This window comes from Rutilus rutilus (assembly GCF_951802725.1).
Source record: "Rutilus rutilus genome assembly, chromosome: 6".
NCBI lineage: Eukaryota > Metazoa > Chordata > Actinopteri > Cypriniformes > Leuciscidae > Rutilus > Rutilus rutilus.
Genome location: NC_140214.1, coordinates 31,484,808 through 31,503,323, shown reverse-complemented (window position 1 = coordinate 31,503,323; position 18,516 = coordinate 31,484,808). Strand labels below are relative to the sequence as shown.

Sequence of the window (18,516 nt, the reverse complement as noted above, 5' to 3'; positions counted from 1 at the left end):
AGTTAATTGCAGGTTGACATACCTAAAAAGAAAGCAACTGTCTCGGAGAACGAAGAGAGGAACATGCTGGGAGCCACCTCTCCTAGGATACGGCCAATCTGCTGATGAAGCTCTTCCTCCGCCATCCGCTCATCTCTCTGAAGAAAACAAAACTCTATTACGAAGGCAAACAATCTCAACCTTCAACAACCTTACGAATGATGAAGTGGAACCAAACTTTTTAGGAACTAAAAATGCTCGCTCGAGTTATTTTAGGTGCAAGAAGTCAACTGACATCGACAAAACAACCACAGGACTTATCAGAATGTGTCACGCTTGAGCTAACATCTGTAAAGACATCACCACACACCTGGTAGGTTTGCACAATGATGAAGATGTTGTCCACACCCACGGCCAGCACGAGGAAGGGAATGACCTCGATGACGATGAGCGTGAGGGGGATGCCGATGTAGCTGAAGATACCCAGAGAACACGCCACTGAACTCAACACGATCAGGATACCAGCGATACCCAGAGAGATCTTGGAGTCCACCTGTACCACACATTTCAAATGCAGTATTTCAAATAAAATTATGAGAACATGCAAGGTCTGTCTAATGACAGCACTCACATGAGCGAAAGAACAGCCAAAGAAGAGAGAAAATATAGATCTGTACTTCAATAAGGGTTTTCAAAATTGAAATGGCCAACCGTGGGTCATTTTAAACCCAGGGTAAAATTGCTTCATGCTTTACATTGCTCATAATTAACCCAGGGTTAACAATTAATCCTGGGTATTTATAAACTGATGTTTCACACTGTACATTCCTAAACCCTGGGTTAATATTCTTATTTTGTGGTGTCAGTGTCACTGAATGGATCGCTTGACCGGTTTATAAAACACCAGGTAAAAAGCTGTGCTAACCCCGCTTTAAAAATTACAAAGTGTGAAACGTTTCTCTACCCAGGGTTAAACTGTTTTAATTATTCTTATTTCTTTTTATTATTTTAATTTCTTCTATGTAAAGCACTTTGAATTGCCATTGTGTATGAAATGTGCTATATAAATAAACTTGCCTTGCCTTGCCTTGCCTTACCCAGGGTTAAAAGCAAAGAACAACGAAAACCTGGGACTAAAGGATTAGTTCACTTCAGAATAAAAATTTCCTGATGATTTACTCACCCCCACATCATCCAAGATATTCTTGGAATCTTTCTTTCTTCAGTCGAAAAGAAATTAAGGTTTTTGAGTAAAACATTCCAGGATTTTTCTCCATATAGTGGACTTCAATGGGAACCAAAGGGTTAATGGTCCAAATTGCAGTTTTAGTGCAGCTTTAAAGATCTCTACACGATCTCAGCCGAGGAATAAGGGTCCTATCTAGCAAAACAATCTGTCATTTTCTAAAAAAAATTAAAATATATATACACTTTAACCACAAATGCTCATATTGCACTAGCTGTTATGCGCCACATTACATTATTATGTTGAAAGGTCACGCATGACGTAGGCAGAGGTACCGACCTAGTGTTTACAAAGTGAATGTGCAAAGACTAAGTCAAATGCCCTTTACAAAAAAAAGTAAAAAAAAGTAAAATAAAATTTGGACGATTTTGAAGTTGGAGGAGAAAATTAGATTGAGTTTTTCACCCTATCCTACGTTTTCCACCTACATCAGTTTACTGCCTGACCTTTCCAACGTGATTATGTAAAGCATGAAGTCGTAGACGTGCAAGACGAGCATTTGTGGTGAAACAGTATAGATATTTTTATTTAAATTTTTAGAAAATGACCAATCGTGTAGAGCCCTTTGAAGCTGCAATTTGGACCCTGGTTGGACCCCATTGAAGTCCACTATATGGAGAAAAATCCTGGAATGTTTTCCTCAAAAACCTTAATTTCTTTTCGACTGAAGAAAGAAATACATGAACATCTTCTTGGATGACGTGGGGGTGAGTAAATTATCAGGAAATTTTAATTCTGAAGTGAACAGAATTCTGAAGTGCAATATGAAAAACCCTACCATGTGCTATGTGGCAAAGTATTAGCTAAGAGAAATTTATTCATTTTCAATATTAAAGTGTCACTGTCTGAAGATTAAAAAGTTAAAGTTGTGTGGTATATTTGGAATTGTATGAAGAAATACAAAGTATTAAAGCCCTGATATACTTCAAGAAAAGAACAAACTGGCGTGAGATCACTTCGAAAACAAAGTTAATTTAGAATTCGTTTAGGCAGTTCGAAACAGCTTGCCAATATGAACTTCCCGCTAAACATGAACACGCTGGAGAGCTGCTTTATAGGAGAAAATTAAGTTGTAATTCTGATTGAAAGCGACATCGACACAGTTTTTCAAGTTTAATACTGTAAAGCTGCTTGCGTTCAAGCAGAAGTCTGTAGTACAAAGTGCTGTATAAATCAAAATAACGTGACCTGATTGAGGAACTGAATTGCAGAACAGGTGCAAACATTTCCACGCCACTATGATCAGATTGTTTTTTTTTCACCAATGTCATTGTGCATTTATTTTGTTATTGAGGGGAAAGTGTGCAGCACTTATTTCTATATTCATCTAAACGCCGTTATCGGCAGTGTGGGAGGTGTCGGGATGTTCGCTAACAGTTCATCTCTGCAAAATTATTTCAAATTCTTTATACCTCAAAGAACGGAAAGAAAGTTTGAGTATATCGGGGCCTTTAGACTTAAAGCCACACGCAGAATGGAGAGTCACGAGGGTCTTACCAGCAGGGTCCGGCAGCTATTAATGTGTCCCAGAGCCAGCGAGATGTAGACGAACATGATGACGTAGCTGATCACGATGGTGGTGACATCACTGTTGCTCTCGCGGTCGATCTCATCCTCGATGCTGCGCTCAGAGCTGAACGAGATGATCAGGTTCGGGTTTGTATAGTTCTTCACAAAGTCGATAAACCTGTGGAGGTATAAAGTTACTCCTAAATGCTTGTTATATCTTTCTTAAGCAGTAGTTGTCATTCTAGATCAGATCTTTTTTCTTTTTCTTTTTTTTTCATAAATCACCTATTCATAAGATTTACTAACTTAACACACTTACACTTTCTCCCACGCCAAAGCTTTGCCTAATTTTTCAGTGTCGTTCAGGTAGTTGTTGACTGGAAAGGTGATCACTAGAGCTGTGGCATTGTTGTAGGCATTGCCTTTATATGAAAAAGGACAAAACAGAAACAAATGATTATCTACTGTAGATAACCGCATTAAAACGAGGGACTGAATCTGAAATTGCAATGTTTGATATAGTGATTACCACAGTAATGGACGGGACAAAAAAAATCTGGTATGTCAAAATAGATCTGTGCATTATGTCTTAAAGAGTATGTGCAATAGACCTGCAAGACCTTTGCGTTTCATTTCATTACTAACTTATTTGATCAATTTTTACTTAATATAACAATATTTGAAGGCTACATGCTTATGAATTTGCACATGGTTTGTCTTAAAAACACCACATAGATATAATTTACCACATAAAAATATAACAACATTAAAAGCTGGATTTTCACCACAGGGGGGACTTTAAGACCACAAATATGTCTTTGTTCTTTTGTCTTTATATTCAGTCCTGTCAAACTCACCCTCATATCCACCAAGAACAAGCCAGGGGAAAACTGGACCTCCATATGTACCCATGCAGGGGTCATGAAAGTGGCCCGTGTCATCCAGGGCCGTGGGAGAACTAGGACCAAAAGCAAAAGATAAGAAAGCCTGAGTAAAACTCTAAAATCGTCAGAGCAAAAAAAAACAGTTTAGTGTATTGGGAGTTTATTCAATGTTCAAAGCTTAATGGAAACAAATGCATTATAAATCATAATAGAGTGTTTACGAGAATACTTTTTGTGCGCAAAAAACATCAAAAATAACGACTTTATTCCACTATTCATTTCCTTCTCTCTGGGCCTCGAGTTAGTTCACGTAGTATAACTGCGTAGCGCTTCTGTGTTGTACGTCACACGCATCACACACATGACCAGCGTCGGCCAATAGTGAGCCTACGTGTGACGTACAACACAGAAGCGCTACGCAGTTATACTACGTGAACTAACTCGAGGCCCAGACAGAAGGAAATGAATAGTGGAATAAAGTCGTTATTTTTGATGTTTTTTTGCGCACAAAAAGTATTCTTGTCGCTTGATAAACTTAAGATTGAGCCACTGAAGTCACATGGACTACTTTGATGTCTGTTTTACCTTTTCTGGACATGGACAGTATACCGTACATACATTTTTAATGGAGGGACAGAAAGCTCTCGGACTAAATCTAAAATATCTTAAACTGTGTTCCGAAGATGAACGGAGGTCTTACGGGCTTGGAACGACATGAGGGTGAGTCATTAATGACATAATTTTCATTTTTGGGTGAACTAACCCTTTAAGGACTGAAAGAGTTGTCTGACGCTTAATAATGGCGACGCTGAAGTTGTGTGACCGCAGTGTAGTTCGTTTATAGCCTACGTTTAGCTTTTTACTTCTTACGATTGCATTTACGCTTCAAAATTCATTAAAGTTGTGTTCATTTGTGAAGATTATCATATGTCACAGAGCTTATTTTCTGCAATGATCCAAAAGCCTATCGTTTTCGTCGAGGGAAACAGGGTGATGCTATTCAGAGTTGACCTACAAAAGTACATCATCACTGCAGCGCTCCAACAATCAAAAAAACAAACCAGAAAAGCTCACCTGACACAATACATAAAATGAGTGTGGTAGTCAAAGTAGACGTAGAACTCGTCAGCAAACACATGATCCAGGACTTCATGGCTGTTCTGGTAGTAGTTTAACACACTCAGGATGGTACAGTTGTCATTGTACGGAGCCAGTGGAGAAACACAGATGTCTTGAAGAGTCACCGTCTCTCCTTTATATTCAGCTTTTAGATTTGTTATTTCTGTCTGGAGATCCAACACCTACATGGAAACAGGAGAGGAGAACACAGAAAAAACAGTGAGTATGGTAGAGCGAAAATGCTAAAAATGTTAACAAAACATCAAATCTCCAAGGCACTCGCTCAAATTTCATACATGCAACTTAAATAAAATAATAATAATAATAATAATAATAATAATTTTACAGTAAAACCTACTGTTTTTAAAGCATTTGGACACTAAAGCCACACTTAAAAACACTTGAATGTCACTGTGACAGGCTCCTACAATAGATTTTAACATATCAAATCTAATCGAGTGGCTTTCAAGTTATACTTGATTGGTCAGACATTTTCATTTTTCCTAACATTCACCATCATCAACGGGACTGTATGGTATACCTTACACACTAGAGCCGCACGATTCTGGATAAATTGAGAATCACAAATTTTTGTTTAAAATAGAGATCACAGTTCTGAATAGACGACTAAACAAAATAACATGTAATTTAGAAGAGGTTCTGACAAAATCCATTTAAAAATATTTAAATTATAAAAATAAAAAAAAAGTTTGATTGAACGATTCAATGACTCACTCAAAGTTTTCACTTGTTTCATTACTGGATGAATCAGCATTTTTTTTTAAAGAATCTCTTGAATGAATGATTCAATGACAAATACATTTTTAACAGTCACTTGTCGCCACCTACTGGCGCAACGATGAAATTCATACGATCTTTATTTGAAGCTCAAGTTACTTTCAAAAGGTGATTTCTCTATTATGATCGCTTTCGTAGACATCAGTGTTTATATCTGAACTATAAATTTTCCCCCCAGTACTTCTGTGATAATTTAAATTATTGTAAGACAGAAATTATGATACTGTATGATTTCCGCAAAGCCGTTTCATACCTAAACATGACAACTGCTCTCTCTGGCTCAGCGGAAGTGCAGACACAAATCTGAATGTTCGCTGTGATCGTACTTGACAAAGGTTTAATAGACACAGTTGACGAACCGTCATTGAGGAATAAGATGGCGTGAGTGTTTGAATCGAGATCGCAATCTTTTAACGATTAATCACGCAGCTCTATTACACAGTACTACTTGATGACTTGCCTGATGGAGGAGTGATATGTTCAGCATGGGGGAGAAGTAGATGTCTGGTCCAGACTGGGGTGAAAAGGAGCCTGGATTATTCCATGTGGTGGTGATGATGAGCTGCTCAGTGCGGAAAAATGGCCCAAAGTGCTGGTCGAAATAGTCCTTCTCCTGCCTGGCCCTGCTGCTGGGAGACGACCAGAGCTCCACCGGGTTGGTGGTGATGCGCATGTAGGACAGTCCTGCTGAGCAGATGGACACCAGCACCACGCTGGTCAGGATCACAGTTAAGGGCTGTCGGACACACAGTGAGCCCCACCTGCTGAAGATAACACGCAGCATGTTCTCGAAACGCTCGCCCAACGTCTCGCAGCAAGTAGCTTCATCTGAGAAATAAGGACCACATTAAGTGAGGACTGAGGACTGGAGGAAACGTGCTAGTTTGTGGAGAAGTGATCATTTTGTTGGATGTTAAAGGTGATGTGTGCACCAATGGTACACACAAAATTCAATTGTAATAATAATAGGCTGTGACAAAACAATACAAATCCGACTAATGGCTTAAAGGGACACTTCACCCATTTGCATTAAGCTTTGCATTGTTAGAAACCCAGTCATACTATTGAATGGTTGCGCAACACTCTCTCATTTTCCCCTGAGACGGGAGAAATCCATTATTTACCTTTTACACTTCCTCCTACAATGAATCAAAAATCGTCATTTTGCGTCATTGTAGGAGGAAGTGTAAGAGGGGGGGATTTCTGTTGATACTACAAGCACTAGTTCCTCATCTTTCCCAGGGGGCGGGACCCGCTCACGCTACAGACCTATTACAGATCAGTGGGTGGGACTTTACTCTCTGAAACTGAAAGCAATATCCTCCATCTTGTTTGAAGCTAAGCTAACAGGCGCTGTGGAGACAGATGTAAAGTTATGACAATAGCGGAGGAGAGTACTCAATATGATATAGACTAGAGGAAGAGGATTTCGGAAGTCTGATGCTTGAATCAGGTGTTTGTGGCTACCTTTACAAGCCGCATTATAGCGAAGAGCAGCCGAGGCAGAAGACCTGCCTGCCGCGGACGAGGAGCCCGGACTGGCTCGGGTTAGGGCGGACTGGTGGCGCCGGTGATCTCACTATGCAACTATGAACCGCTACGAACACAGAGATAGAGTCCGTCTGTGGCAAAGATTTTCAACGATGACAATTTCTCCTGGACGAAATCTCTGAATCAGACGAGGACACGGACGTTTGTGTTGTGAACTAGTTTCCTAGTTTCGCACCGCATATGTTCTGACTGAACATCCAGGTACCATGCAATAATTCACCTTATCGAAAGAAATACAAACGAGGAGTAATGCACTAATGAGTTCGCCAACTAACTAGACATTTTGTGTGAATGTGAAATGAATTTCAAGCTCTGGTGGTAGCTAGCCTTGTAGATGGAAGAGTGATTTCTCTTATAGGCAGATATGCGCTTTCTGGATTAGTGGGAGTGGCTTGCGGAGCTGTGCAATGTGGTGCATTGTGGGAGTTGTTGTCTTTCATACAAATGCGTCCTGAAGTTATTTTTTGTCTTTTCTCGGTCACAAAGGCACCAAATTCTAAATTTCTTTAACATTTCGACTACATATGACCCACTTTAAATAAAAAACAATGTTCAAATGGGTGAAATGCCCCTTTAAACATATGGGCTCATGTACCTCTCTCATTCGACACGAATCCAAATGTTTCCATGGTTGCGATGTAACATTTAATTGCTAGCCTAACCTATTAACTATTTTGTAAAAAACGCTTTGTGTTTCTAGTGTCGTATTATTCACGTAAAACAGCATTCACACACACACAAAAAAAAAAAAATCAATAAAAGTGTTTTGGGAGTAACACCACGGTGGGGCAGTTGTCAAGTTGACTTTAATAATAAAGTTTAGAGAATAAATAAAATACTCTATAATTATTTAAATAATTTATTTTAATAATAAAATAATTTACATACCCACAAAATCTGTGCCATCAGAGTTCACGGAGTAGGGCTGGTTGCTGGCAAGAATAGGGCCATATTCAGATGTGACCATCCTCCGTCTGTAATTGGATAAGCAAAAAATAAATACAAAATGAACCAATAAATGAATGAATAAACTAATAAACAAACAAATACACACAACAAAACAAACAAAACTGGACTGATAGGTGTGCAGTTACTTTTTATGGAAAGTCATGCGTTTCATTACCGATAACATCACGGTTTTCTCAAGAGCGGAGATTTTATTTATTTATATATATATATTTATATTTATATATATACACCTTACACATACCTAAGCTTGACTATGACGCTATTTTCTTCTAGAAACCAACTTTACAATCTGCAAAATGCATTACTTTACTAGTTACTTGAAAAAGTAATCCGATTATGTAACTCGCGTTACTTATAATGCGTTACTGACACTGTTAGCGACTAATAATTACCAGGAATGGGAATCAGCAGAGACCTGGCAACACTATATCATACTGATATGTCTGGGTTATGATTATATTGTGATTTTTTCATGTTCAGTTTGCAGCATACAAAACTGTGATATGTTGACTTTTTACTCGCTGGTTTCCCTTTTGTCAGCATTGGACTTTGGTGCTTTAAGCAATTGAGTTTTGGTTAAAACAATATCACTGGGTGTGTTGTTTTGTGGTTTATCATGCAAATAAACCCTTCTGCAATGTCAGATTGTTTTGAGGAACTGTCCCTCACAAATCTGTAACTTGCCTGTAACACCATGCTCCCAGCACGACTCCAAAGAAGATGAAGAGGAAGGCTATATAAGAGCACCACATGATGAGGGTCATGGCGTCCAGGCCGAGGATGGTCCAGGGGGGAAGGAGCGGAGGAGGCACGGGTGTGGGACCACACGCTTTACTGCAGTCCTGACAGGAGCAGGGCCCTGAGCCGTCATCCAGAGACTGCGTGCAGTTGAACGTCCTGTTGTTCATGGGAGTCATGCTCATGACGGGTGCATCTGGGAACACCAAACATTTTCAACACCGAAATCAATCTCGAGAATATAAGCTTCATGGATGCAAAACAGATTTTGAGTAACAATATATGAGTTTGAAAGCAATAAAATGAGTGGATTACTTCAAGTAACAATGCTGAAGCTTACAAAGAGGTTTTATGAGTTCAAACTCGTTAGGAAATCTTGTGATCCTGAAAGTGCTTGTGTGTGCTTGTACCTGAGAAAAACGGGTCGATAGCAAAGGGGGCTTGGCCATTGTTGATGTCGAACATGTACTTGATCCAGTTTTGGGGAGTGCACTCGCTGGCGTCTCGCCCGCACAGCAGACTGAGGGCTTTGACGTTGGTGGAGGGAGCCTGGACGTCACTGCAGGCGTTATACATGGCTGTAGAGAGACGTCAAATAAATGACTATCATATTGGTTACCTACTAGATTTTACACAACATTTAGTTACAGTCCTCTAATTTGATTGACCGAGTAATTTAATATAACATTTCTGTCCCACTTATACTTCACTGTATCACACTATCACTTCACTAGCATTCATGGCGTCCCAGAACAGAGTACTGAGTGAAACAGAGTGCAAATAAAGCAGAGTTTTGCATTTTTTGCCTGAAGCGAAGAGCATGTTTTTTTCAAAGTCAGAGCGTTGGTGTTTTATCTCGCTCCAGGTCAGGATCGAGCGAGGCATCTTTCACCAGCGAGCAGAAATAGACATCCAGAGTGACTACAGAATGCTTTGAAATGTAAATGAACTGGAATAAACAAGTCCTGATATGATCTGATTTTAAGACTGGACAAATCAGACCACCACATATACATGTATGTCTATTTATTCTGGATGCCTATTTATTATATAAGAATAATAGGAAGAAGAATTATACTATCCCCAATTAAGTATTTTGTTATTATTAATTATTTTTGTTATTATTAATATTAAATAATATAAATAGTATATATTAGTAGTAGTAGTAGTATCAGTAGTATGGAAAAATACTAATTATAAACTAATATATAAATACTAATTTTATCCACAATTATTATTATTAATGTGTAATAATAATAATAATAATCATAATCATAATCATAATCATAATCATAATAATAATAATAATAATAATATCAACAATGATAAGTATTTGACATGATTAATATTAACATAATTATAATAATAATGATAAGAATTTATAAGTAGTAGTTGTTGTATGTAAATACTACTACTTATAATAACTTTATCCACAGTTAATTATTATTATTAACAAATAATAATATTTTCCACAATAAGTATTACTATTGAAATACTACTACTACCACAAATAATAATAACATTTTTTTTTGAAAAAGGATTATTATTATTATTATTATAACTATAAGTAGTAGTATTAGTAGTATGGACATAATACTAATTCTAATACATAAATACAAATTGTATCCACAATTATTATTATTATTATATTTATTAATTTATAATAATAATAATAATAATAATAAGAATTATTATTATTATTAATTATCTGTTAATATTAATAACATCAAAAATACTTATTCATTGTTGATAAGATTATCATTATTCTTAGTAGACTACTAATTGTATTAACAAATAATAATGCTAATCTTTTCCACAATAAGTATTATTGAAATACTACTACTAATAATACAAAAAAAATGCCCAAAATTAATTATTATTATTATTATTATTAATAATAACCAATATATTGTACAACCTTAACACTAAGAAACACTTAGTAGATGGTTTTCTAATGTGTGTTTTAAAAGCAGTTTAGGACCCATTGTCAGAGATGAGGACTAAGTGTTCTCATCGATCAGGACTGTTGACCATTTCTGAATCAAGGGCTTTACTGAAGTCAGTCCCGTTCTGATGTTCTGAATCAAGCATCTGAAGCATCTTCTGTTCCTCACCATTGGCAAAGGTCTGGCTGATGTAATAGGACACCTCAAGCACATTGGTTTTGTTCTGCTCCGGGTCTGGAGAGAACTGTGTGGCCTTGACGAACTGGCTCTGTCTGGGACTGCAGGTGAGCTCGCAGAACAGGGTCATGAAGTTGAAGAAACATGCTGGACACCTAGCACACAAAAACAGGGACAAGTTCAAGCTGCATATTATATTACTGCCATAAACTGGGCAACTCTCCCAATGTAAACTGAGTCAAGCAAGTACATGTTTGGGTCCAACTGAAAACGTGACTTGGGTTAATCAATAACCTGCTGGTGACTCAATAATGGGCCGAGTCACAAACTGCCTACTGTCTCTGTATCTTCATAGAGGCATTTCAGCCATACCTGGACAGGTACTGAAGGGGGATCTGGATATTGCTCTTCAGAGTCGTGAGCTGTTGGGTGTCACAGCAAACCCTGTTGTCCCCATAGACCAGACCAGGACAGAGCTCCTGAAAACATTATATAAAGATTAGTTCAAACAAATGTAGGACTTTAAACTAAACTTGCTGTATGCTTAAAAGACCCTTATTTTATTTTTTATCTAATAAACTTTTCCAAAACATACATAAAATACACTTTTTTATAAGATCTTTAACAGAAAAAAACCAAAAAAACATGTAAACCATGAGAACAAAATAATGAAATTTGTCTACAAAAAAAAAGAACAGCAAAAAAAAAAAAAAAAAAAAAGCACAGCAAAAGTAAAAGTAAAACATGCTGATGCATCACGAGGATGAGAATACCAGCAAAAAGTTCTATACTAAATAGAATACTTAAACTAAATTCAATTTTTTTTGATTTTGAGGTAAAATGACCTGGACATATTTTTGTGATATTTACCATGAATCATTGCTTTTGATGACAATTTCATTACATTGTTTATTTGATTCTTTGCTAACCGTTTTCTCTGCTAAAGACAGACGTGTTTACGATGGTCTAAAAAGCAGCCACTCTTTTTAGCAATTTGTTGTTGTAGAAATGAAACTTCTCATAGCGTGTTCATGTAAAAGGAAGCTAATAAGTCCACTGAAGCGTTGCCTACTGTAGTCTACAGGGCTTTAGGGGTTCCTACGCTTTAAAGTACAGGAAATGCCAAGCGTGACGGTCTCCCATGTCTGAACAGTGACTGATCAAATCACATCGATTCAAACCTTGGTCTTCGTTCACACGCTGCCTACAGCATGTGTCACTGTGTGGTTTGACACGTGAGATAATAGGAAGAAGTCCTTTTGAAATGTCAAACTAAAGCCATGTTAAAAGGCTTTTTTGAAGAAAAAAAGAACAAGTCTCTGTTAGGCCTGTCACGATATATTTACACACATCATGTAAACAATTAAATAGGCTCTTATGATTTTCTTTAATGCTGTGAAAATAATATTTTAAGTTAAAATGTATCTCTTTTGGTTCAACTTGTATATAGCCTAGTATTTATTGTGAAGTCAAACAGAGGTGTGTTTTTTATATTTTTCTTTCTGTCTCCACAGAAATAAAACAAGTGACCGTTCACCTTGTCCATGTCATTAACTGTGAGTGAAAGTCTAAGAACCGAGAAAGTTTGGCATGAAGCGAATGTAAGAGTAAAATTTGATGACAAACTTTGAAGTTTGAAGGTTTTACTCAGAGAAGTCCCCAAAAAAAGTTGCTAGCATGTTAACACATTGCTAGCATGTTTTAACATGATGCTAACATGTTTTACATGTTTCTAAACCATTTCTAGGATGTTTACCAAGCTGCTAACATTTTTTAACACACTGCTAACATGGTTTAACACACTGCTAACATGGTTTAACACACTGCTAACATGGTTTAACACACTGCTAACATGTTTTAAATCTGCTAACATGGTTTAACACACTGCTAACATGGTTTAACACACTGCAAACTTGTTTTAACACACTGCTAACTTGTTTTAACACACTGCTAACATGTTTTAACACACTGCTAACATGGTTTAACACACCACTACCATGTTTTAAAACTGCTAACATGTTTTAGCATGTTGCTAATACGTTTTAACATGTTGCTAGCATGTTTCTAATCAGGGTGAGTAAATGACGACAGCTTTGTCATTCCTTCTAAAGACTACGACACATCATGAAGAGCAGACTACCGGTCGTGAGGGTGAAAGGTCCTCTTACCTGTAGCAGTTCCAGTCCTTCATCAGGTAAAGGTTTAGGAGGGCCTGTGTAATTGCAGTTTAACTTCTTCTCCTCTACTACAGTGGAGTTTCCACATTCTCCATACCAGATACAGTGCTGGCCATGCACCTGGGCAGACATTGGGAACAATAGTTGAGGAATAACAATTTATAAACAGTCATAAACACAGTATTTATTAATCTTTGAGATCATCATCGTCATCATCTGCTCTGAGCATCGGTTCGGCATGATACGCAACCACTGATGTTTAAAATGAAATGTTCCTCAAAACCAGGTTTCTTCCTCTTTTCAGTTTTATTTGTGGGGATACTTTCAAGATAACAAGATATTTCACTTTATTTGGGCCAGAAAAAAAAAAAAAAATCCCTCCAATAAACCCGCCAAGACTGTAACCACGTCACTCATCGTGAACGAGTCTCGCTGAAACCAGAGAAGGTGTGCATTCCTCAGCTATTGCCTCAGTTTTGCAGTCATGTGACTAGAATTCAGCAGAACCGCGTCTCCACCCAACTTCTGACTGATGTATAATCAAACTGACATCCTGGCATTTAGACTGAGGAACTGTCAAGCTTTTGTTGTGCTGAGGCTGAATCTGGAAACAAAAGAGCGTGACTTGACTGTGCATGTGACTGAGGGCTGGACCATCCCTTACACAGGAAACTTGGGGACAGCCGAGTCATCATGTCTTTTTCCCCGTTTGCTCTGTTGTGCTGGACGATACAAGGACAACCTTATGACTCACTTATTGACATGAAACTATGAGTAGGCTGGGCCGAAGAAATTCAGATAATTTGCAAGTGAAATCCCCTACAAAACAAAGATCTCCCAAAAAAACCTAGCCTAGCCTAGCCTGTTTGTTTTTCCTTCAAAACTGGTCCAAACTTTTTAAAGCCAGGTTACATAAAAAGATAGATCATTCTCTGATCACCTCTTGTCTAACTAGTTCTTAAGACACAGTCATAACATAGCGGCTAAGTTTACGCAGCTGATCATACTATCAGTGACTGATAGGAAACATACCAGACTGAACTGAATCTTTCCTCACTGCTCTTCTTAGTCATACGACTGAGATAAAAAAGCGTGATAACAGCCAAGCCCAAGTATTCAATTGTTCACAAATCTAATACCTCCAGGTCACTAATAAACGTAATTTAGAGAGTGCATAAATAAACCCTTACTTGTCTGACAAGTGGTAATGGACCAATATATCTCAGGCTGATTAGTCACATGATAATTAGCCATTTTGAAAAAAAACCTAAAAAACAGTTTGGCAAAATTTGAAGTGCTCTGAAATCTAACAAGTGCTTTTGTCAGAAACACTAGGTTCTATTTTTGAATATTTTAGTGAATACTGTTGATATAATGTATAATAAATGCACATTTTTGCTATTAAAATTACATAATATTTTTACTTTTAATGTGGCTGAAATTGATTAAAAATATAATAATGTAAATTCCATCCCCAAATAGAAAAAAAATCATTTTTAAAAAACATTTGGGATTTTCAGAAATAGCCACATTTAAGACACGTGTTATGCAAATATGGTTATGATGGGAGGACAGCTCTAATTTTGAAAACATTTGTACTTAAAAAATTAGAGTATAATACACATCTGCATTGCCATTATTCATCAAATAATGTGCCTGTAGTATTGTATGACAAACATTACTCATCATCTCTCTCTTACACACACACACACAAATTTGTTTTGGTCATCTTGAACAGCGCCAGCGCGGAAAATGACGAAAGCGCGTTACAATATTGAGGTCTGATTGGTTATTTGCTGATATTTATAATTCTTTTTTTATATTTTTTATTTTAGTTATTTTTCCAAAAACAAAACAAAAAAACAGAACTGAAGCAAATATTCAGTATAGAGAAACACAGACATTATATCAGTGTAGTATACCAAGATAATCAATTCTTAGTTACATTAAAGTATTGAATCACTTGAAACCAAGGAATATATTCTTATACATTTGAAGAATAGATCAAATACAATCCCTATATGAAAACAATAAGACAAAATAAAGTCAACCAAGAATTATTAAAGACCCCCCCCCCCCCCACACACACACACACACACACACACACACACACACACAAAAACAAAACAAAAAAACAAAACTACTGCAACACATTATTGACCCAATTCTTATGAGATGTCTGCCCTAAATCGCTAAATCACGACGGTCTTTATTTTATTCAGTTAACCAAAATCTGATCATATAGGGGATATATAATCAATCCACTCTCTCCATAGTACTGAAAACAACTGGGACTTTAGTCTTAGAGCATAGGTTAGCTTCTCCATTGTAAAAATATCACGTACTATGTTCTTCCAGTCCTCGAGAGTGGGCAAATTTGGTTGCAGCCACTTTCTTGTAATTGCTTTCTTACTGGCTATTGTTAGGATTCTGAACAGATATTTGTTTGGAAAATCACTGGTAATCAAACCCAAATACATCACCTCAAAACTAAAAGGAATTTGAATCTTAAGAATAGTTTCCAAACAATTATGTATCTCATACCAATATTGATTAATAGAAGGGCAGCTCCAGAAAATGTGGAAGTGGTTTGCCTTGTCGACCCCACAACTTCTCCAACAATTGGATCTATATGACTGTTGCTTGTTCTGGGCAGGTGTGGTGAAAAATCTAGAAACACCCTTCCACGCATGATATTTATAATTCATTAATTATCAGTAGATAATTTCAATATTTTTGCATATACACAGCACTGTTCATCTAACAGGGATGGTAAGGGGAAAGCTGGATTTACATAGGGGAATGTTTGTAACATGGGAATGTTTGTTTTTCCCAACAAGCGGGATGCCGAGACAATATTTGTATGGTCTTGTCATGGATTCGGACATTTTCGGACATCAGACTCAAGTAAGCCGGTCTCGACTACAACACTGAAAAGATGAGCTGAAAATTCATTTTAAACTATGCTGTACTATCCAATCTTTCATTAATTCAAACTAGATAATAACTATTACATAATTGTATTTGACGTTTTGTAAGAAAATGTAAGTAGCACACGTTGCACAGATTAATACAAAATGATTCCTTGATAGCCTAACCTTTAATTGTCAGTGTTGTGTACAGTAAACGTGTGTTTCTGTCCAAGGTTTGAGTGTGTGTGTTGGTCCAGTGCTTATTTTAGCGCAGGTCTTTCACTATAATTTTGACAGACCACGGGTATTTTTAGATAAGAAGTGAAAGTGTCAGAATGAAGAAGTTACACACAAGGGATCAACACAAGGCTTTGAAGCTTTACAAACTGAGAAACAACTAGAAAGTAGATGTTGTTATTTGATATTTAGACAGAAGGAAACAAGGACGTCACTAGGCCCTTTTAAAGGGGGGCTTCAGCCCCTAAACTTCCACCTAGCCCCCCGAAAAATGTGTGATTAGCTGCGTAATCTGTACACGAATTCGTGATCGCCTCAGTCCCCATTAAAACTCCTATGAAAACTCTTTTCGTCAGTGTTGTTCAATCCACAGCAGAAGCAGGGGATAATGTGTGGGCATTTATTGATTATGATATCGGTGAAGTTCTTAGTCATAAATGCAGTTTACTTTACATAATGTGATGGGAGAGAAACGCACAACAGTTTCTCATTCACTGTAAAAGGCTTTCGCTGCGTTCATCCCTCATCACACTACAGGTGTAAACTTTGTTAACGAAAATAGAGCGCTTCAGTTCACACACACGAAGGACTTACTTTAAAAAACGTCATTTTAATTGGAAACGGATTATTGGAGATGATGTAGAATTAGATTAACCTGCAGACATGCAGAGAAATGATAAAAAGATACTGTAAAAATGATTTGTTGGTTTAACATAATGCAAGTGGCCTTAACTTAAAATTGTGCGTTCTTTTAAACTAAAAAAATTGAGTTAATACAAAGAAAGAGATTAGTTTAAATCAACAGAAAAGGTATGCTAACAAATCATGAAAATTACAGCCTGGGTTTTAATTTCACTTTGAATTTTAGAAGTAGCATATTGATAGATTAATGTGCCGTTATTATTAACAATAGCAATATTGTTTAATACAGGGCAGATTGAACATATTGCCAATCTAGACAATTACACTAATATGAGATTTGTGTATTCTACATGCATATTAATGAATATGATCAGTTTACTGAAAATTATTTGAAACAAAATCAATACTCAGAGCCCGCCTTGATATGTAGTGTTGAAAGTGGTTCCATTGAAATCCTAAAATTAGAATTAGGAAATAGGACAAATGAGCTCAACCTGGATCACTTGGTTACTAAACACTCGTGATGTTTGTCTCAGGTTGCTAATGGAGAAATTATTTTCTGACTCACTGTCAATGAGTCAAATGATCCGATATATGAAGAGAAAAAAAAACCGTCTTGAAAGTTGAATGTTTCATATTTGGTGTGAAACATTAATTGTGTCAAACAAACAGTGGCTGCACATGCTAGAGAATGCGACCTTTGAGCCAATTTAAGATTAGACAGTTGTTTTGGACTACATCCCAACAGACACACAAGCAGGGAGCTCGAAATGAAAATAAATGCCCATGTTTCTTAGAAGGAAATGCTAAATGAAAGCAAGAGCACTTGAACTTGGGACTTAGACAGGTAATCGCCTTTCTGCATCTATTTCTAGTCGACGTGAAAGAGTGGTTGTAACTCAAAACCTAGTGAGCTACCCACCTAGACAGCATTTTCGTGTATCACAGGATATATACAGTAAATCCGAAGGCCAAAACAATGCTGTCTAATGGGTTTTGGGACACATCCATCATCATCCAGTGTGTCGTAACGCAAACTCAAGCCATCAATCAGCTTAACAGCTCTCTTCCCTTCCTTTAAAAACAGCACAACCGCGCTTCTAGTCAACTAAACGCTGATCTTGCAGGTTAAGTTAGAACATCATGTGCTCTTGTGTAAATCTGAAAGGACTGACAGATGATTCTTATGATGTAGACAAATCATATTTCCTCTGTCCATAAGCTTCGAATGGAGTTTAACTAACGTTAGATGAAAAGAGCCCGTTTCGTTCTTCCAACGACAAAAACACAAAAACACCTACCAGTAAAATCAGGGCTTTTGACTTCAACAATACGCATCATTTCTTTCTGGGATTTGACCAGACGAGACCTGCCAACTCTTGGAAACTGTCTGGCTATTTGAAGTTTGTGCTAGGCTACAAATTACGTACACAAGTTACAGCCACAATAACGTAAACAAACAGCGCGTCGTCACACTTACCCACTGTGATAATAAAATTATGGCCCATAAAAGACAGAAAATCTGTTTTCCCCCCGGCAGAGGCATTGCTCCTCTGACTCCAGAGCTCTTCTCTAGAGTAACTCTCATCTGTTGGGCTGAAACTCAAGCTTTCTTATTTCCTTCCTGTTATC

The 18,516-nt window shown here is 37.2% G+C and overlaps 1 protein-coding gene across 1 annotated transcript in view; it reads right to left on the bottom strand.

The window, feature by feature from the left end:
* The window catches only part of npc1 (Niemann-Pick disease, type C1), a 28,665-nt gene extending 10,149 nt beyond the window's left edge, over positions 1-18,516 (bottom strand). The window contains exons 1-14 of the mRNA XM_084410234.1: positions 18,365-18,516; positions 13,085-13,213; positions 11,289-11,395; positions 10,908-11,071; positions 9,204-9,371; positions 8,740-8,989; positions 7,975-8,060; positions 5,996-6,363; positions 4,693-4,919; positions 3,592-3,692; positions 3,054-3,156; positions 2,723-2,912; positions 350-532; positions 23-137 (exon numbers count right to left, since the gene is read on the bottom strand). Of these exons, the coding sequence (XP_084266360.1) occupies positions 23-137; positions 350-532; positions 2,723-2,912; positions 3,054-3,156; positions 3,592-3,692; positions 4,693-4,919; positions 5,996-6,363; positions 7,975-8,060; positions 8,740-8,989; positions 9,204-9,371; positions 10,908-11,071; positions 11,289-11,395; positions 13,085-13,213; positions 18,365-18,472 (2,299 nt within the window). The 5' untranslated portion in view covers positions 18,473-18,516. The remainder of the gene's footprint in view (positions 1-22; positions 138-349; positions 533-2,722; positions 2,913-3,053; positions 3,157-3,591; positions 3,693-4,692; positions 4,920-5,995; positions 6,364-7,974; positions 8,061-8,739; positions 8,990-9,203; positions 9,372-10,907; positions 11,072-11,288; positions 11,396-13,084; positions 13,214-18,364) is intronic.